At 42.3% G+C, this 22,013-nt stretch overlaps 2 protein-coding genes across 2 annotated transcripts in view; one reads left to right on the forward strand and one right to left on the reverse strand.

Annotated features, from left to right (window-relative positions):
• Positions 1–1,791: 1,791 nt before the first annotated feature.
• On the reverse strand, positions 1,792–3,287 carry LOC136648359 (zinc finger BED domain-containing protein 5-like). The gene is made up of 2 exons (XM_066624468.1): positions 2,971–3,287; positions 1,792–2,584 (listed from the first exon to the last, which is right to left on the reverse strand). The coding sequence occupies exons 1-2, from the start codon at positions 3,285–3,287 to the stop codon at positions 1,792–1,794; spliced, it is 1,110 nt and encodes a 369-aa protein (XP_066480565.1).
• A 7,719-nt stretch (positions 3,288–11,006) lies between these two features.
• The window catches only part of LOC136649229 (cadherin-10), a 78,913-nt gene continuing 67,906 nt past the window's right edge, over positions 11,007–22,013 (forward strand). Inside the window, exon 1 of the mRNA XM_066625692.1 lies at positions 11,007–11,237. Within this exon, the coding sequence (XP_066481789.1) occupies positions 11,007–11,237 (231 nt within the window). The remainder of the gene's footprint in view (positions 11,238–22,013) is intronic.

A 22,013-nucleotide genomic window follows, 5' to 3' on the forward strand; every position in this document is an offset into this window, starting at 1 on the left:
TTTTGGCATTCCTTGAAATACCTCCAAGGTTGTTTTTTTTAAAGAGGTGTTTCTACATGTGGTTTGAATATTGCTTTAAACAAAATCAAGATAACACACATGTGTGTACACATTTACACACATGTGTATCTGTGTGTAACATTTTATAACTTTTCATCTGTGTGTAACATGTGTGTAACATTTTATAAAACTAGTGGAACTTCTCAATCTGCATGCATAGTTCCACCAGTTTTATAAAATGTTTTGGTTTCCCTCGAAAGTTTTGCCTAGAGGAGGATCACATCAACTCACTTCCATTTTTTCTTAGGCTTTAAGTGAAATCGTGGTGGCAACTGAAAACATACATCTACTGAATGGCTAAAGCAGTGATTTTCAACCTTTTTCACACCTTTTTCACTCCCGGCACACTGACAAGGCACCAAAATTGTCAAGACATACCATCAGGTTTTTAATAATTGCCAAGGCACACCATGCTGCCAGTGGGGGTTTCACATCTCTATAGGCCCCACTAATAAATGACCTTCCTCCAAATTGCTGTGGCACACCTGTGGACGACTCACAGCACACCCAGTGTACCATGGCACAGTGGTTGAAAATTGCTGAGCTAAAGTGTAATCCATATTGCAAGGAAGTTATATAAACTTCCTTTCAAAGGGTGTATAGGGTTTTCCAATATGGATAAGAATGGAAGCAGTGTGTTAATCTGCACTGGGCCTTGGATTTAAAGGTCTGAAGATCAGGCTTGTAGATCAGGTTCAGGGCTGTAGAAATTATTTTCTAAAACAACCTCCTAGCCTAATGATCAGCTAAGAACACTGGATCTATGATATAACCTATCATATGCCTGAAACTCATCTTGGAAACTGGCAGGAATCATATTCCTGAGGTTGTGGTTCAACTGGAGGACGTGCAGTCTTTTTACCACCTCTGTAGCTGTCATTTCCTAGCCTTCCAAGCCTGACACTTGCTTGGGAGACCTCCCAGGTTAGTAAGAGCTGGAAAAATTGTTACTTTTATCTTGTACTGTTGCTGTTTTCATGTGGCTTTTGTGGTTATCTGAGTTTAATTCCATTTGGATTGTCTTCTCTGTGGTTTGTTTTCCCATGCAGCTGAGGTTCCACCATGATTTCAGTATTTTTGAAGTGGCTTGACTAACATTTGATAAGGAACTCATGTTGTACTTTTTTCTATGTGTATGTTCAAAAGTAGAACTTAATACCTACATAAGATGATAAACACAGAAAGGGCAGGATCTGACTGAGATGTCCCATGAATGAAAAATTATTCTTCCAGTGTTTGTATTTTCATGAAGAAAACAACCAGAGAACAAATCCCAAGTGAATAAATTCACACACCAGACTTGAACATTTTGTCTGGCTCTCAGTGTGAGGTTGGTGTGGGAAAATTTGCATACCTCTCAATAAGTCTGAGATCTGTGCAGATTGGCAGAAAACACCTCAGTATTTGAATGTGGGCAAAAAATAAAACAGAATACCTTGTTGCAGTCCTATAATCCAGGGGTTCCAAAAGTGTGCATCATGACACCCTAGGGCAGTGGTTCTCGAACTTTTGCGGGCTGCAGCTCCCCTGATCCTTGTGGCCCCACGGCTCCCCATTACATCACCTCACCTCATTTACCCCCCAAATTGAGATGAAGGTGTTATAATGATACAATAATAACAAAATAAGAATATAACAGTAGTTTAATTGGTTTAAAAGCTGTAGTTTTATTTCCAACAATTATTTCTGAACAGCCTTAAACAACACACATTTGATTACAGACAAGAAGTCCTAATGAGATGGATGTGCCTGTTTTTCTTTGCACAACTCATCAAATCGTGGTGTTATTTTTGAAATTGCCACACGCATTTCCCTTTCAATGTTCACTTTTGATCTATATTTTGATTTAATGACAGCAACAGCAGAAAAACCAGCTTCACAGAGATAAGTAGTGGTAAATGGGATTAAAATACGCAGGGCTCTCGTACTTATTTCTTGGTACTCTTCTTTAGTTTTGCACCAAAACTCAGGCAGTGACTGAACCTGGAACCTCATTTTCAGTGTCTTGTCTGTTGATATGTCAATGAGTTGTTCTACTTCCTGGTTTGTGAAACGTGGAGGCATCTCAGCACTGAAAGGGTCTCTCACCCATTGCATTGGCTCAACTTCATTTTCAGGAAAATACTTTTGGAGGTAAATATGCAGTTGGGTCAAATACTGCACAATAACAGTCCTTAGATCCTCCTTTAATACCATCTCATTTTCTTTCAGAAATTGATCCAAAGAAGGGAAACATGTGCAGTTGCCATCACTTATGCTAGTTTTCCAGTGAATCAGTTTCTTCTTCAATCCATCAACTTTATCTGAAAGCTGCAAAATGTTGGTATTGCAGTCTTGCAAGGACTTTTTCAATATATTTAGTTTTTCAAAAATATTACAGAGAATAGCCAGTCGTGCTATAAAATCTGGATCAATACACTTGTCAGCCAAACGGTATTCCTCCTCATGCAGATATGAGTAGATTTCGTGCCTCAGCACATACACTCTATGCAGGGAGTTACCAAGAGATAGCCAGCTAAAACTGCTGTAAAACAAGAGACATGAGTGTTCAGCACCCATGTCTTCACACATCTTTGCAAAAAATCTTGCTTTCACTGGTCTGGTTTTAACAAAATTTACAACTGTAATGATGGTTTTCATGATATCATGCAGTTCTCCACTGAGGCTTTCTGCTGCCAGTGCTTCCCTGTGTGTCCACACTGCATGAGATGCTTTGGATCGTATTCGAGCTTAGCATCCAGCCATTGAGCGGCCCCCATCTGTACAAATGCCAACACATTTCTCCCAGTCAATCTGATTCTACACCATAAAATTGTCCACAACCTCAAACAAATCTGCACCAGTAGTTCCTCCTTTTATTTCTTTACAGAATAAGTCCTCCACAAATTGTTTTTCATTAGCAAACCTAACATAACAAATAAGATGGGTGTCTTTGTTGTTGTCTGTAGCTTCATCCAACTGGAGCGCTCATGCAACTGGAGTGCAAAATCCTTGCCTTTCAAAGTACAGATGAGCTGGTTATTAATGTCTTCAGCCATATCCTCCATCCTCTGGCTTATTGTACTGTCAGATAGAGGCACTTTGAGCAGCTGTTTAGCTGCATCTTCACCAACCATGATTGTAACCGTGTCCACAGCAGCAGGCAAAACCAGCTCCTCTACAATAGTGTGGGGTTTCTTGCACTGAGCAACACGGTAGGCCTTTTGTATAGGAAGACAGAAGCGCATCAACATTAATTTTGTTTTTTTTTTGTGTGAAAGTGGACTGTTGTTGTTTGGTTTCTTTAAGCTTCCTTAAACAAAAGTTCCTTGGCTTTCCAACCACACTTGGGTGCAGAGTTTCAATATGACGCTACAGTTTGTTTGGAAGCTTCAGCTGACCCCCTCCCCTTTGGTTTTGCCCATCTGGGAGTTGATTATTTTCAATACAGGATACTTGGCAAAACTTGTCTGCTAGCACCTGTCTGTCTCTGCAAGCAAGCTTAGCGGTACTGCCACCCTCTAATTAGCAGTAATGGTGTTCTCTGTGTTTTTTTCTTGGACTGTAACACAAGTCTGAGATGCTTGCATACAGACATCAGTGAGCACATTATTAAATTACACAGTCTCCTAAGCATGCACTGTTTCTCAGAGCCCCTGTTCTTCATGCCTTTATGAACCAATTTGCTCTGAAGCTGCATGGCTTCGACCTAACCAGGCACTGCAAAGTCTTGATGAGCTAATGGTGGGTTTTTTAGATACTTGCCAGGTTTTTCTGCAGCATGTGTGTGTGTGTGTGTGTGTGTGTGTGTGTGTGTGTGTGTGTGTGTGTGTGTGTGTGTGTGTTTATAAAGCCAGCTGACAGCTTAAGAGTGTTGAAAAGCAAAAACCTGGAGACTTGGAACTCTGCCTGCCCTGGAGGGAGAAAATGCCTTTTTTCGTGACACTGAGTGTCATTCAGTGGAAATCACACTTCAGGGCAGGGAATTACCTGCAGGACATGAAAAATGTTTAAGGCACCCAGTTCATGCAACATTAATCTAAACTGTTGACAACATAACAGTGTTTTGGGGACGTCCAATCCCAGCGTAGCCACTAGATTGTTCAAAAAAAAAAAAAGAATCTAAACAGAATACATATAAAATGTTGCCCTCTTAAACACCTTTTTTTCTTTTAAAGTGACACTCATATCATGACTGTAGGACTGCTTCCTGTATGAAATAAAAATGATCTGTGGATGTGGATGTGGATGTGAAGCAACTTTTACCACAACTGTCACATTGAAGCTATAACATGAGATTATTTTTATTTGCTGACTTACACAAGACTTGCACAGTCAACAGTTGTGCTACTGACTTAGCATGTTAATCAATTTACAGCCTAATCCTAACCCATGGTGGTATGGGGAGACCAGCTGGCCTGCCCCATATCCAGAGTGAGATTGGGGCTGGTTGTGGCTCAGTCAGGGGCAAAGGGAATTCTCTCCCCTTGCCCTGGGTAAAGCTGCGGCAGCCCCAGTAGGGCTACTCACATCTGTAAGAGGGGTGCAGATCCGAGCAGCCAGGAGCCTGGGACCAGGATTAGGATTCAGCACAAGTGTCGGATCCTGGCCCCACCCCTGCTCAACCCCCATCTTGCCTGCTGCCTAACCTCCCCCTGCCCCGAAACACCATCCTCATGCCCTCCTCAAAACCCTTCCAGACCCTTGCGCTGACCTGGCTCAGCCGACGTGGGCTTACCTTAGTGTCAGATCAAAGGGATTTGCACTGGCCTCCCTGTTCTTCCGGTGGAGAGATCTGAAGTATCTTTTATTTCAGAAAAGCTATCAGTTTTAGATTAAATATACTCCCGTGTTACAAAGATGCAGCGGACTGGGCCATTGGGCTATCCAAGCGCTCACAAGAGTTTATGGTGACATAGGACAGGCCTGGAAGTAGCAAAGGCAGCCTGGAATAGACATTGCAGCTGCCCACCAAATGGAACCAGGTTGCTGCAGGAGGGGGTTGGTTGTGGCAGGTGGCTGCCTCGGGAACAGAGGAGCCACTCCTCACTCCTGGATCTGCTAGCAACTGACAGCAAGGGAGGCCAGCACCCCCAGGAGAGAGGGAAGCCAACAGGGGTTGGTGAGGAGGTGAACCCCTGGCAAGCCCTCAGCCTTTCACAACTGTGGAAGCGAGGCCAAGTCAAGTAGCTCTCTTCCAGGACAAGCAGCAGTGCACCCTGCACCCCATTGGGGGGTGCCAGTAATGTCCAGCCTCACCAACAGAACCTGGACACCTGCTGAAACTTACCTGAATTGCCAGAGAGTGTCCAATATGCCCCAATACAAATTGTCCAATGCATAATCAACAAGAAAATGTAGTCTTTTTCTACTCTCCCAGGATGGTGTAGTGGTTTGGGAGTTGAACTTCGACCTGGAAGATCCAGGTTCAAATTGCTTCTCAGCATGAAGCTTCCTGGGTGATATTGGGCCAGTCACTATCTCTCAGCTTTACCTACCTTACAGGGTTGCTGTGAGGACAGAAGGAGGAAAGGAACCTTGTACACTACCCTGAGCTCCCTGGAAGAACGGCATTTACATTTTACTGTTTAAGCCGCTTTGTGAACTACTCCTGTTGAAAAGCAGTATATAAATATTCATACTAATAAAAATAACCATTCTTATTTTTCTTCACATGGTTAGTTGGTTCGCTCAGTTCATAGACTTTTACATAATGCAGCAAAAGAAAGTGTGGGCCTGTCAACATAATTTATCTCTATTTTGCAATTATTTTGTGAATTAGCATTTTGCCAAATGTATGGATGTGATCCAGCTGGTGATGTAATTTAAGGTCCAAATTATTTGAGAGAGAGAGAGAGAGATTAAAGCATATACTGTCCTTTCCCGTCCCCTCTTTATTTGCACATAGTTGTATATTAAGGGCGCAATCCTAACCCCTTATGTCAGTGCTTTCCAGCACTGGCATAGCGGTGCCAATGGGACATGTGCTGCATCCTGCAGTTGGGTATCACTCACGGAGGCCTCCTCAAAGTAAGGGAATGTCTGTTCCCTTACCTTGGAGCTGCACTGCCCTTATGTCGGTGTTTTCCAGCACCGACATAAGGGGTTAGGATTGCACCCTAATTTGATTTTGTGTGAACAGAAGGGATTTCATTCAGGAGTGCAGTGGTGATTTTTGCTGATCTCCTCCCTTCAGAAACCTTCCCTTGTGCATGAAATCCATCTCCAAAAGGTCTCTCCTCAAGAGTTGATTTTAAGCTGTCTCATGGACCTGCGCTTGGGGGTGGGAGGACCGGGGGGGGGGGGAAGATCACTCATGGAAACACCCTTTCATGCATTCTTTGCTAAGATACAACCCTTTTTCCCCCCATGCTGAATATTAAACCATCAACAGATTGGAATGTAAAGGGACTTTTATGTGGTTTCCCCGTTACATATATTTTAAAATATATGTGGAGGTCATTAGTTCCATGTGTGGGAAAGATTTTCACAGCTATAAATGACTTGCATTCCAGATTGCATGAAGAGGCAGAGAGCTTCATAAGGTTGATTAAATAATGATGTTTGTATGCTGTGTCTGTTTCTTACAAGCAAGGATGCATTAGTTGGTCACAGATGGAAAATTTATGGTTGTGTGACATGCATGCTGCTTCAAGTGTGGTTCAATGCTTGTTCAGGCTTGACATAAGGAATTGAGGAAAGGATGAAGCAGGGATGTCTGATCCTAGTTACATCCTGTCTGTCTTTGGTGGTCATCAAGTGGTGGAGTACTGGGTCTAGCCTAACGTGAACGGAGACAGGATATGAACATTGAAGGCAAAGAACTGAAAAGGACATGTGGTGTCTAGCATTGACAACAGGACGTCATATAAAAGAAAATTAGAAATGAACTTGGGGGGTTTATTTTTGGCTGAAAAATCTAACCAATTTCAAGAAGGGCATAAAGAATGTTGATATGACTAGTGAAATATCTAGGGCAGTGGTTCTAAATCTTTTTAGCATCAGGACCCACTTTTTGAGAATGAGAATCTGTTGGGACCCACTGGAAGTGATGTCATTAACCCGCAAGTGATGTCATAATTGGAAGTGACATCATCAAGTACGAACATTTTTAACACACTGCCCCCCATACAATAAACTCATATCGATTAAGTAAGAGTACAATCCTAGGCTGTACAGCGTCCTAGGCTGGCACAAGTTTCTTGTGCAGGCCTCTGGGTGTTGCAAAAGTGCCATAAGACACTTTTGCACCACCTCAGGAGTTGAGAGGCTGAATTTTGCCTCAATGTGCCAGAGGACAGGTGAGTTTGCACTGGCCGAGTCAGGTGATCTGGGGGGCGTTCCAGGGCAGGGAGGAGGGTAGGCAGTGGGCAGGCTGGTGGGAGGAGTGGGCCCAGGAGGGGGACAGGACCAGGATCTGGCACTTAGGCCAGATCCTAACCCCCTCCCAAGCAGCCCAGCCTTACACTAGGCCACTCGGATCTGCACCACCACTTTAGGTGGCACAGATCTGAGTAGCCAAATAGGAGCAGCTGCCGTGCAACATGGGGAAAGGGAAATGGATTCCCCTTACTCTGAGTTGTGCTACAACCCATCCTGTCTGCTTCAGGGCAGGTGAAGATTGGGCTGTTAGTAAATTAAAAGTTTACAATAAGTATAAGTTTAAAAATTTATTTAAAATAAAGAAGAACCCACCTAATCCTCCCAAGCAGTTTCTGATCTGTTTAAAAAAAAAGTTATCCAAACATTCCAAGGCTGCAATCCTATCTGCACTTACTGGGGTGTAAGCTCCATTAACTATCATTGATAAAAACATATACATAATTATCTGTTAAAAGTGCAGATCTGTAGCTTTTCTCCAAATAAAGTCATATATCATGGTAACATCAAATCTGATATATTAAAAATAAAATACACATTGAAATGAATGGGGACCCACTTGGAATTGGCTTGTAACCCACCTAGTAGGTCCCAACCCACAGTTTGAGAAACACTGATCTAGGGGGCAGGTGATGGTAAAAATTTGTACAGCCCTAGAAAAGGGTGTGTGTGTGTGTGTGTGTGTGTGTGTGTGTGTGTGTGAGAGAGAGAGAGAGAGAGAGAGAGAGAGAGAGAGAGAGAGACTTAAAAATATGAAAATCATAGGAAATTGTCCAGCCTTGCTGTAAATGACAATGATGTCAAATTATATGTTGTAGGTACAACTCTGTTTTCTCCCAGTAACCAATGCACTGAACATCTCTACTACTAATTTGGCTATTATTTAAACATGCTTAGAATTTTAAATGTGGCTTCGGTAAACAAAACATACAATTTTGTAAGTGCCTAACCCAGCACTAGGGACCAGCGTAATTTATGGTGACTTGTATATTTTCAGATTTTAGAAAACTCTGAAGCCAGATACCCGCATTTCCCATATTTAAGAATACAGCTCTTCTTGCTTACGACGGCTTATTTTCATGCACAAAAATCCACCACTGCTTTCAGCTAGGTGATAACCAAAGCCCTTGCACTTAAGATAGCAAATGGAATTCAAGTACGAATCTCAAAAGGGGAGGGGGAGAGAGAGATAGGCGTCCACTATAGCAATCCATTAAGCAGTCCTGCCTGCCAAGTCCATGTACATTAGCTACTTTTGTAACTTCAACAAATTCCATCCAAGCTTTCACTTCACTGACCTAATTTAACAAGAAGGAAATTCAATAACAACTGCTAACATTGAAGAATTATTTCCCAAGAGAAATTTAACAACACTTCAACATCAAATGGGAATGTGCGAGGAGTAGAATATACATGCCCATGAAGCTAAGAGGAGAAAGTTCTTCACACAGGGGTTTTCCCCCCCCCCTCCTATCTCTTGACGCACAGGTATTCCAAAAACCAATACCTACAGAAGTCATAAACAGTTCTTATTGCTACATATTAAACTTTGATATACTGTAATTGAAGGTTTGCTAGGCTTAACTATGTGCGACCAATATGTATTGTCAATCTCTGGTAAGGCAAATGCTTCCCAGCAATAGAATCTTCATTCCACACAATAGCCTGATCCAGATATACTGCACACCACAATGGATTGTGGAAATGTTGATGATGCACATGAAAATCTTCCCCCTGAAATGGGGGGGAATGAAATGATTTGCATTGTCATTTCGTGTCGTCAGTAGCAGCAGCTTAAGCCAGGGCTGACCTATCCATGAGGCCAACTGAACTGGAGCAGGGAGGGAGATGTGTTGAGGATTGGGGAGGTATCAGTGGAATCAGCTCTGCTGATGCCTTATCCCAGTGATTTTCAACTTTTTTCATCACACGGCACACTGACAAGGTACTAAAATTGTCAAGGCACACCATCAGTTTTTTGACAATTGACAAGGCACACCGTGCTGTTGGAGGGGGGCTCACATCCCCCAATGGCCCTACTAATAAATGACCCTACCCCAAACTCCCACAGCACAAGAGCATTCAAGCATCCCAGAGCATTCAAGGCACACCAGTGTGCCACGGCACAGTGGTTGAAAATGGCTGCCTTATCCACTTGGACTTGCACCAGCAGAATCACTGGCACAGGTCCAGTTAGACCCATTGTGACAAAAGAGGCTTACCCACAAGCAAGGGAACAAATGTTCCCTTAGCTGTAGGAGAGATTGGCAACTCTACCCCACCCCCCGCAGGATGCAACATGTACTCCAGTGGTGTAGCTGCATCGGCGGGGCCATTAGATAAATTGGTCTGCAAGTTGCTAAACTAGATTAAAGTCATAAACCTTTTAAACTCCATGATGTACTCAGTTTTATAATGAATTGTCAGGATTAGGTCTTACAATAGGATGCAGCAGTAACCGTTTTGGCACTGCTGCATTGGCGGGGTGGTGGATCAGATTGGGATGTCAGTGTGGATGGATTTCTAGATGTATATCTGAATTTAGCCTGTGAGAATCCTGCAGGTGAAAGACTGTTTCCATGTGAGGCTCTCTCTCTGGACGGAGGCAACTCTCTACAGTGCAAAGAATACGTATGGAACTGAAACCCTAAATACACTGCAGTCCCAAGCCACCTTAGATACATTGTGTCTTAAGGGAAATCTTTCAGGTCCAGGGAAGCTCACGCTCCTTTTTGCCATTTCTTTCATTTAAGATGTCTGCTACGTCAGTTCTTGCTGGAAGATTCTGAATGAGAGGAACTTTCTCTATTAGCAAGTTTGCTTCTTGTCATGTTGCATTTCTTCCGATGCGTATGATGTTCTCTTTTGCCATTTAAAGCACCCTGGGGAACTAGTATTCCACCATTTCCGTGGTTTCCAAAACTGCCTTTGCGTTAGCCCTTAAGTGCCTCTTGGTAACAAGATTAATAAAACACTGTGTTGCTTGTAAATCAAATCAGGTGGAAAACATTTCAAGTAAAGACTGTGATATTTAATATGTACGTACCAATGGTACATATCCTCTAGCCTACATGATGAATGTTCCTAAAGTTCTTTAACTTTGAAATTTGGCTGGGGTATTTGACTGTAGAGGGGAAGCATGGAAACTCACATTTATCAGCACAATCCATTTTTTTTTCTGTGCATTTTATGTTACACTAAGCTGCTGAATCTATTTTGCAAAGCTCTGATTAGGTGACAGTTACTAGATAACCTTTATAGTTGCCACTTCAGCTGTTTGTTTTATGCTTGGGGGAAAAGAACCAATTTGCTGTAAGATTTTGCATCAACCCTGCCAAGAACGATGTGAAAATGCGTGCAGTTAAAAGGGGATTTTTTTTTTGTTTGCAATTACATATTTGTAACTTTATTTTTTTTTTTCCTATTTGTTTTAAGGTTTTGGGTATGCCTGGACTAGAAATGTGCCCTTTTAAACTGCCTGGCTGCACATTCCACTAAAGAGGAACGAAGAAACCCAGTCGACAACCAAGAACAGTACTGATCCTGCCGTTAAAGGTGCTTGAAAAGACATTCAGCAGTGGAGAACTATGATAATACAACGAGGCTTACTGCTTGTACTGCTGTGGGTGTGGCTGGTACACCCCTGTCTGACAGCTATGGTATTCACCAGGACTAGCGACCACCAGCAGAAAACCTTTCTGGCACGTGGAGCTGGGAGTGATGGGAAAACCCTGCATCGTCAGAAACGAGGCTGGATGTGGAACCAGTTCTTCTTACTAGAGGAATACACAGGGTCAGATTACCAATATGTAGGCAAGGTAGGTCTTATGTGTCTCACCTGCCCTTATCTCAATGATTTTGCAGTATTTTATGGTAGAAAATTGTTTTTTCAGAGCAATATTTAAAGTGACAGAACATTTTATTCTTTTGTTAATATATAGATATTGTTCTGTTAAAATGTGTGTGTGTGTGTGTGTGTGTGTGTGTATCTCCTCACAAGAAAGGGAGGAAGCATACAGATTCAAATGTGAGACCTACCATGTTAAATATGCAATTGTGGTCTTTTTTTCCCTGGCTGCTAGCATAACATTTCCTTTTGTCCAAAAGCCCTGAATTGCAAATATCTGTCAAGGCAGTATTTTATAAAATGTCTTCTCGTTCTGCTGCTTGCATTTTTGGTACACACATGTGTGAAACACAAAATAACACCTGTCCTTCATTGTGCCTCAGTGACTCCCACAAAATGAATTTTGGCATGAAATGACACAGGGACGAGTAATTTTGAAATTTGAAATTACTTTGAATGAAAGAGTTTGATGTTCTGTCAAAGCAAAGATATTTAAAAAAAAAATCCAAGCCATTGGAGTCATGGTCCCTTGCTTGACTCTGTTGAGTCCTGAACCAAAGTGTGAATAGGCCTGGACAGTGTCCCACATCCAGAATCCTCTGTAATACACCTGGGATTCCATGCCTGATGTGACAGGGTTCCTTCACAGACAAATCCACATGGAAAGAGTTATCTGAAGAAAAGCATTGCACTATGGTGAAGACAGTATGTCTGTAGTAGTTTGTACTAATTGCATACCTCTCAATGTGTTTCCTTCCCCAGGAGAATTCCAGATATCCTCAAAGGGAGGTTTCAGAAATTATAGGGTGTTGCCCGTGCGTGATTGAGAGCCCAATCCAAATTAACATTTATGAAAGCAGAGCAAGGGTTCTGCTATCATAAATGGCCATATGGCAACATGTACGGTGGTCATTTTGGAGCCGCTGCCTCAAACAATGGTGGCATTGGCTGCCTGTCATTGCTACACCTACCTACAGGTGGTAAGATGAATGGGGCAAGGAGGGGAAGTAACAGGGGAGTTTCTGGGCAGGTAAGGAGGAGGGTGGGATGGGGGAGGGAGGTGGTGGATCCCAGTGGCAGCAACTTGCACTGGTTTCCTATTCCCATTTCCTCTCTCCTTCCTTCTCCCTCACTGTCATCTATGCGAGCAAACTAGCTGGCATAGATTTAAGGAGACCTACTGAGGATGTGGAGGTTTCCCCTGAGGTGAGGGAATAATGATTCTCTTACCTTGAGGAGGACTCCATGACTGCCCTGCCCCACTGCAGGATGCAGCGCACACCCCATTGGCACGACTGGATCGGTACTGAGGGAGATAGTTAGGACTGGGCCCTGTCTTGTGTATCCTGTTTTTATATTTAAAGGCAGTGTCGGAAGTGACTTCCCATGCAACTCTTCTGTGGGAAGATTAATAAGCTTTAGATCAGGAATGTCAAACCTGTTTCATAGAGGGGGCTGAAATTTGTGGCATTGCTGAGGGCTGAAAGTGACATCATTAAGCAGAAAGTGACAACATTAAGCAGATGATGGCGAGAAGTAAGCATTTTGTTCTCAGTTTAGTTTCTCTCATTAGCTGCAAATGACAGAAGAGAAAATATGCAAATCTTGATATTATTTTCAGGATGTGAGAGAGCCCAATTATCAAGCTGGGACAGTTCAGTTATAATGGGTGTGTGTGTGAATAAATTGCTTCCGGGGGCTGCATTTGGCCCTCAGGCGTTATGTTGGACATCCCTGCTCTAGATGATTATCTCATAGTAGCAGAAGTCCATGAGACTGCACTTTGAATGTCTCAACAGGAGCACATATGCACCGACACACACACAAATGAGGACTGGAAGTAATTGTTGGTGATGTGATCATATCACTGCTAATTACTTCTCCGTTGGCGCAGTCAGGAGCTGATGCCAGGGTTGTGCGGCACCCCAGGTGTCAAAAGTTGAACCCCCCTGATTTTGAGAAATGTCTATACATTTGGGATTGTGGTTATAGCACAGGTTGGAAGATGTTTTCATTTAATTATGATAGGTTCTATTCTGGAGCCTCATTCTGGAGTCTTTACAGAAAGAACACAATGAGTTGTTATACCGTTATACTGTTTTTACTTTGTGGATTTTCACTATTTTAGCCTGGTTCAAGCTGACATGTTCCAATTCTTTGTGTAGCTGGAAATAATTTCCATTGGAATCAGAGGGGTTCCTTCTAAATATGTGTATTTGGTATGGAAGTATTAGGCTGCAAAACAACAGAAATCCTGAAGGATATCCTGCAGATCCATGCGCTGTTCTCAGCAAGAGCGGCTCATTGGAGCCATTCAGGGTTAGCCAGAAGGCTTTGCATCCTTGTGCAGATCTTCAAGTAGAGGTTATTCAAGCACATGCAAAATCTGGCATTTGAAAGAGAAAATCTCTCCTTCCTTGAACAGTTCCACTCTATTACTAATTAGCATAATACTTCTGCATCTATGAAAGGAGATTTTATATTTTCTGCTTTTGAGATGCAGCAGATTCCCTCTGAAGGAGCAAGCAAAATATGTGTTTACTATAAGCCATAACGCAGTGGACGCTAGCTCTGAAAACATTCAATTTATGCCACATTACCCTGACTAAATATCCACATTGCATTATGCTGCTATGCTCAGGAACAGGCTGTCAACTCAAATAACCTCATGTAATGCAATGTTACATGCCAGATTACATATGTTTTATTAATTCAGATGAGCCAAATTCAATAGGAAAAACCACTTGGACCTTTTTTGCTAAGGAAGTTCATGAAAAATCAATGTATTGGCACTCTAGAATTATACATAAGCTTCAAGTCAGACTTTTATCTATACACTTAGGCTCTATAAATATGTAGAGAAAAACCACCATTGCCCATCGTGGAGCCATTGTGTAATGATGTGGCTCCATGATGGGCAGGTAATAAGTCTTGTCTTCTGTTCCACAAACAAAACAAAAGGGATCTTGGTACAAAGAAGAAGGAACAACTACCAGCCCAATCCTATCCCCACTTATCTGGGAGTAAGCCTCATTGACTCTAATGGGACTTACTTCTGAGTAGGCAGGCATAGGATTGGGCTCTACCTTAGCTCCCTGGCACCTCCAGTTAAAAGGATCTCAGGTAGCAGGGTAGAGAAAATCCCTAACAATCAGAGTAGGCAATACTGGACTGGATGGACAAACGGTCTGACTTGGGATAAGGCAGTGCATATTTTAATCCAACAGCTTTGTGACTCCATTTGTAAGGTGGTGGTGTTTTTTGTCTTAAGTGTCACTTGTTCAGTTTCTGGCACAGCAGAAACTGGGAGTACCAACTTAAAATCTTGCTAAAGAATTTGTTGTGACTTCATGTTGCCTCTTGAAATCCACAGAATCAAACAGCACATCTGAAAATGAAAAGCCAAGATCCAAAGAGACAGCTAACCTGTCAAGATCCATCATGGGTGACACAACCTGGTTCCAGTCTGTAGTTGCCTCTCTGTGACCTCAGCTTTTCAACGCTTTTCAGTGGAAATTGGGCAAAGGAAGGCAAATTACTCTGCCTGTCCCAAGTCTGACAGTCTTTGACATAGACCTTAAAATTCAAGCCTGCACTCTGAGCCAGACAGCCTCTTGAAACTGGTTCTGGTTCTCCCTCTGAATCTCACTTGAACCCTGGTAGATACCAAATCCCTATTCCTGTTCTGCCAGTTGTGGTTATTCCCACTTTAAGGAGAGTTAGGTAGGTGGAAAAAAAACTCAACTCAAAAGGCCAATCAGGTATGAAGCAAAATTCTGACCTGGCATCTAAATGGCAATCAGCTAATCCCAGACTATACTAATGGGTGGGTAGGACGCGTCATGATCTCCTCCAGCCTTGGACTGATGAGGTGAGAGATTGAGCATGGAACATGTTCCTATGCCCTGCCCCTTAATTGCTTTGGCACCAATTAGATGCCTGGCCCATCCTCATCCTGGTGCAGGGGACAATCATCAGATGGGGAGGGCAACCTTTCCAGTGATCCCAAGTCCACCTCCTGGCAAATACCCGCATCATTTCACTCAGGGACAGTTTTTACACATATTGTAGAGCTGCACACCTTGTGACAAGCAAGAATTCGCCCAACCTATTATGTATGGTGACCCACCAAGGATTCTGTAAACCTGGTTTTCATACTGGCTAAAACAGAAAGCTTGCCAAGCACCTAATGGACTACATTCAACTCTAATAGCCCAATCCTACCTAAATCCCTATGCTATGATGCTGACTGGCATGGGCTGAATCCCATGGGGAAGTTTTGGCTGCTGGAGGTCTCTTCAGAGTAAAAGGCCCCAGCAGCTGCAGTGAGTCAACATGGACCTGTACCAGTGATATTGCTGGTGCAAGCCTTAATGGATCCATGTAGACAGATCAGGCTCGGGAAGGTAATTTGGATTTGGTGCCCACCACTGCAGGTGAACCTGCCGCCCTCCTGGGTCCCATCCACCCACCCTCCGACCATCTCCTCCCCATTCCACCCTCCCACGCATTATTCCATCCACTGCACATCAGGCCTCCATTGCTTGTGCTGGAAGTCTCTGGCCTTTCCACCGTTGTGCTTTATGGTGCATTTATGACAGCTAGCACCAGGTGAGCACACATTCTGTCAGTGGTTCCTTTAGTCATGATTAGACTGTAAGTTGTGCAAGCCTGCTAGACTGAAGAATCTAACAGAAGCTGACAGTGGGAATAACTGATTCTAACCAACTATGATCACAGTGTAAAAAATTCAGTTTGTCAACTGAAAAATTAAAAAAATGCCTTTCTTTTCTTTTCCAACACGGTAGTAAACCAACTGAAATGTACCTATCTTGAATACACTCCCTCAGTTGTCCACACTGCAATTCTTCTGAGTGCAAAATTGGTACATTTTTATGTTGTGAACTGTACCCCATTTGAATAATGTAGGTGCAGGTACTAGAACACATATATTCTCAGATTGCACAAGTAAGACTAATCCAAGCCTTTTTTAATTGACTTTTTCTTAATTTGGAAGCTCTTGGTGTACTTGGTCATCATATGAGTTCTATGGATCATTTTAAAAAGTTGTCTCTTGAGTAGGTGTTGTGATATGAAAGTAAGGTTTTGAAAGTAAGCCCCATTAAACCAAGGACGCTTGATTATGATTCCGTAAGAGGTCATAGAATTAACCTCATGAGTGTGTAAATGAGGGCATATTAGGCCTGAACTCTACAGTAGCCAATGTGTTTATAAGTATTTTCCAAGAGGGTTGCAGTTCTCTTCCTTAAAATATGCAGGGAAAGAAATGGACTAAGAAATAATGAGGTGCTGAGGCTCAAGGAAGGAAGGAAATAAGCAAGCAGTCTCTTTTACATTAATTAACACCCAAACAATATGGCACTGGGTAGCAGTAAAATTCTCAAGGATTGTTTATTTTTATGTGAAAGCCAGTGTTAATAATCAACAATTCTGATCAACACCTCTGAACTGACAGCTAAGGTGACTTGTTTTAGTCATTAGTCATTTCTCAGCTTCTTTCAGAAACAACAATGTATGGGTTTTTAATTTGAACAATTATAATGAGGAACATAAGATATTGTGTTTTTATGACTTTATTTCTTAACAAAGAAGCAGTAACAGGAAGCAGTCTTGGTTTTATCAAGAATCCACTGATCTGGGTATCTCACATCATTTTTTGATTTGGTATGGGAAAATCCAGCTGTAGTACAGAGAAGAGAACAACTTAAACCTTTATGAAGTACTGGTGAGAAAAAAGTGTGTGTGTGTGTGTGTGTGTGTGTGTGTGTGTGTGTGTGTGTGTGTGTGTGTTGCCAACAGTTCCTAAACCTACAAAGCCCTCATAGGAGAGATATTTTAATCTCAAAATAATGTAAATTGTGGCACAAACAAACTGTAACATATAGAAACAAACCCTAGTAAATAACTCTCATTTTGATGACTCTCAGTGAATCCTATATTCCGAAGTTCCATTGGGTTCAGTGGAGTTTAGTCAGAAGAAGGTATAGATAAGACTGTATCCTCAATAGCCTTGACCAATGTGTAGAGGTGGATTTTTCAGAGATAATGAAATAAAGGCTCCAATTCTAACCAAACGTTCCTGAGAGTAAGCCCCATTGAACAAAATAGGACTTACTTCTGAGTAGACCTGATTAGGATTATACCCAAAAACACATCACACACTGCTTTCTGCACTTCTTATTTCTGTAAAAAACAAAAAAATAAACCACCCAAAATCAGCAAAAATTAGAAAAAAAAATTCTCTAACACCTCTACATATTCTCTAATACCTCTGTTATGCATGTGGCTGCATTTGCTGACACTATGTCACTTACCTAGTACACTTATAAAGCGATTATAATGTTATAAAAATGCCCCCTTAATAAAAGCACATAACATTACATTCTGCACACCTAACTTTGGAAAACACCAAAATCCATGAAAAAAATAAAACAATTTTCACCCACCTCTACCAGCGTGAATAGATTTAATTGCAGGGGGAAAGGGAGTGCAAGGGTTAAACATGCCCTAACCTATGTGTGTCCAACTGGGCATGTGAACACCATTTGTGCATGCATACTGTTCACACATGAGCTTATATGCATGATCAAGTACCCTACTTCTAACAGCATGGGTCTGTTGAACATGCATAGGATAGGGGGTAGAATTTACCTCTGCAATCTCTTTTCCCAACTCCCCCCTAGCATATATTCAGTCTACCCAGGTGGTTCCATAAAGAATGCTAATGCATAAAAAAATGAAGGGTTATTCAAAGAAGGAATTTCAAGTATGGGCGAAATAACACAAGCGACATTAAAAATGGTAGAATGGTAGAAATATGATATTCATCAGTTATTCTATGAAATAACCCTGAAGTAATTCTTTTCTTTTTAAATGAAAATCAATACATTTGAATATGCTTCCCCAGCTAATGGAAACAGTGATGAATATGTAGTGCATATACATGTAGGAGGTATATTGGATTTTATTATTGGACCATAATTTTTATGGCAATATCTGTCATAGGATGAAAGGAAAAATATTCCAAGAAAGCGTAACTGACATAGCAGATATATTCTGTTCATATTCTTGAAATCACTTACCCAAAGATGTCCCGTGATAGTGCCAGAATAGATGGCTTGAGGGTTGCAGTGTAAATGTTGATTTTCATTCTCAAGCAAATAATTCGAGAATCTCTAGACTTGACCACTAAATGTGATGTATTCATTTTTTCAAGGAAAGATTATAATAGGAGTGTTGCCTAACACATGTACTTGGTGCTGAGTGCCAAGTAGCTTTGCAGCAGGTTGATGTCAAGGGATTATCAAGCCCACAAACATCTGAAACATCAATTTGCTGGAGCAACTCTTCTTGCCCTTGCTGGATTGGAAAAGCCCTTTTGGAATAGTCCATGAGAAGAAGTACCTAGTCGGGCCTACAAACAACATAAAAATGCTGAGAATGTCCAGGTTTTGAGGTAAACTAGACCATTTGTGGCCATGATAGAAGTGCCTATTGCCCCTGGCTTTTCCTCACCAGCTTCTCTGACAATGATGTCAGAACGTAGTGAGCAACTAACAGCTCAATCCTATCTTGTACTGGAGACCTGCGCTGTATCCAGAGCACGATAGGGCACCAAAGTGGTTCAGTCAGAGGTAAGGGGAAACTCTTCCCCTTACCCCAGGTAAGCCACTGCAGCCCCTATGGGTCTCCTTGGACTTGTGCCACCTCCAGAGGTGGTATAAGTCTGAGGAAAGTGGAGCAACTTGAAGCCGCTCCATGCTGCTTGGGAATGGGGGTTGGGATCTGGCATAACTCGGCATGAGTTTCAGCTTCCGCGGATTCAGCTTCTGAGGGCCAGCACACTTCTGCCCAGCCAGCTCACGAGGAGGCGCAAATTTGCTTTATGGCACGTTTGCAACCCTCCTGGGCCAGTGCAAGGGACTTGTGCCAGCCCATCCCCAGGTCAGGATTGTGTCCTAAGAAGCACTTAGTCACACCCTTCCCAAACATGTGGATACAATAGGATTCAGCCATCTTTACTGGGGGTAGGTGATAGGTACAGACAGGAGAAAATGGTGATAACAAAATAGAAACACATAATACCACTTTCTGCACTTTTCATTTTTGTAAAAAATCAAAACAAAAACCCCAAAATGTGCAAAAAGTAAAACAGTTTTATTTGATTTTTATTTATTATTTAATTGGGGGTGCAGTGGTAATGACTGTGACTGCATCTGCTGACACTATACCACCTATATCTCCTATCTAGTACACTTTAAAAGCAATTATAGTTTATAATTATAGTGTAAATTTTGAATAAAAACACATAACTCTGCTTCTGCATGTCTAACTTTGGAAAACAATGAAATCTATTGGGGGGAGGGGATCTCCCATTTTCTCTCACCTGTAACTATAGGAAACCCATCAAGAACCCTCTCCGAACAAAAGGATGGTCTAGGATGAACTGAGCACACAATAGTTATCCAGTTAGTCTATGGCCCCAAACACTATAAATCATGTTGCCAAAAACCTTGAGAGTGTATTGTGCTTCACCCACTGCTAGTGTGTTGAAGAGTGACCCACTGGTGCTTTGACAAGTCTTGCCACCCGTTCAGCAGCTGTGGAATATTTGTGACATTGGGAACTTCAGAAAGGTGATTGGTTTATCTTCTCATTCTGACAGCCTTGCTTTTCTTTCTCTTCTCCTCCTAAGACTAGGACACGCTGAATCCCAGCACCCACTGAGCTTTCCTCTTGGACCCTCAGCCCTCCTTTTTCCTTGCGTTCCTCCTAGTAGTTTCAGGGATATCACTGAACCTTGACCATCTGGCCTCACAATTTTCCCTCTAGCAATAATGTTGCTGAGTTGCTTCAGCAGATATGGATGGATAAAGCTTGGCCATTGGTCTTCACACTTCCATTAAATGCATGGTATGCTTTATTTTTCCCTCTTCCTGTGAGGGTATGGTGTATGTTTGGATTTGGTTAAGTATGTTTAAATATGTTCAGGTCTGTGCGCGTGAGCTACAATAGCATGTGCAGTATAAGTTTAGCATTTAGGTTCTTTTAATTGCATTCTTTCTAGTTTCCACTCACTCTGATTGTACAGTTACCGCCTCAGTAAATAGTACTATGTGTGAGATGACACCTGACTCTTTCATTCATCTGTGATGTGTACTGTTTCCTTAGTGTTCCATTCACCAATAGTTCAAAGATTTGGTAGACACGCATGTTCAGATACACATGTATGGACATATAGGCATATCCCTGAACACATACAGTAACAGGAGATGAGTCATCTTTTACTATTAATAAGTACACTCTTTTTCACCCTGATCCAGTCATAAAATAGTTTTGGAAAGGATTTTTATCCATATCCAAAAATTATTAAAGAACTAGTTTCTACCTTTAGTATCTTTTAAACTTTTTAAATCAGGTCCCTGACACTAATTAAGAGTAGCCCTCAATATTTCCAGTACAGGTGGAGCCTATTTATCAGCCTTAGTTCTGTTCCATGACTCAGCATGATTAACAAAAAAATGTTGTGCTAAATTCCATAGAGTTACGCAAATACACTGCAACCTGACACTTCCGGATGGAAGGAAACTAAGGCAGCTGTTATCAGTTCCCTCTCCTCAGCCCTCCCCATTGCCAGCTGCCAGGCTTCTTTCACATGGGATGCTGATCTTATGAGTCCAACCCTATGCATTTCTACTCAGAAGTAAACCCAATTGGAGTCAATGGGGCTTACTCCCAGGAAAGTGTGGAGAGGATTGTAGGCTATATCTCATGCTGTGCTTGCTGGGAAGGCTTGCTTGTGTTGGTGATTGCCTACACCATGGGGGGGGGGAATTTGGCAAACACTCCCTGGGATTTTTAAAGCAATCCCCTCTGTTGCTACCACACCTGCCCGAGTGAGTGAGTGAGTGAGTGAGTGAGTGAGTGAGTGAGTGAGTGAGAGAGAGAGAGAGAGCGAGCGAGCGAGCGAGCGAGCGCGAGCAAGCTCCACCTCCACCTCGCTGCACATGTTCTGGTTACACAGGGTTTTCCCCTGTGCCCCACTCTTCAGCCTCAGCTGGCTCAGGGGCTCCAGGAATGTTACTGTTCCTTTGAAAAGGGAACCTCTTCCATGGATCCAGGGCTATTCCCTGCCTGGGTGAGGCAGAGCCTTTTTGCAGTGTTTTGTGCTGCCTGGAAATGGAGCAATGCCAGCGCAGGGCAAAGGAGGCAAAGGTGTGTGTGACTTTCAGTACCCCCACCCCATTAGCGTTGAGACAAATCAGCAGATAAAAAATTGGTGGATAAATAGGCTGCACCTGTATTTTTTAAAAAACTGAAATCCAAATTCTAGTAACGATTGAAGAGCAAAAACAAACCTGCCTTTTGCAGGTCAACTGCTTCTTACGTGTATCAGTAAAATGAATGTATGTGAACTTTGAAGCCAGTGCTTAAAAGTAGTGATATATACCACAGCTTCCTACATCTGCCACTGATGTTCACTGTCCCTGAGCATATGAGGCATATTTTGCAGTGCAAACATAATAAAACAAGGCTCTAATATACCTAAGAGACCTTTTGCCATTCTTGCTTCCTGGGCTTCAAGACATTTGATGTAATAAATGCATGCAGGACATTTATATGCCAGCAAAATTGCATGACAGACATCAGAAAAGTAAGTAAAATAAACTCATCACAGGTCCATTTCAAAATGCTAATGGAGAAGTGGGGAGGAAGGTGAAGGGAT

This window comes from Tiliqua scincoides, chromosome 4, assembly GCF_035046505.1.
Source record: "Tiliqua scincoides isolate rTilSci1 chromosome 4, rTilSci1.hap2, whole genome shotgun sequence".
Lineage (NCBI taxonomy): Eukaryota > Metazoa > Chordata > Lepidosauria > Squamata > Scincidae > Tiliqua > Tiliqua scincoides.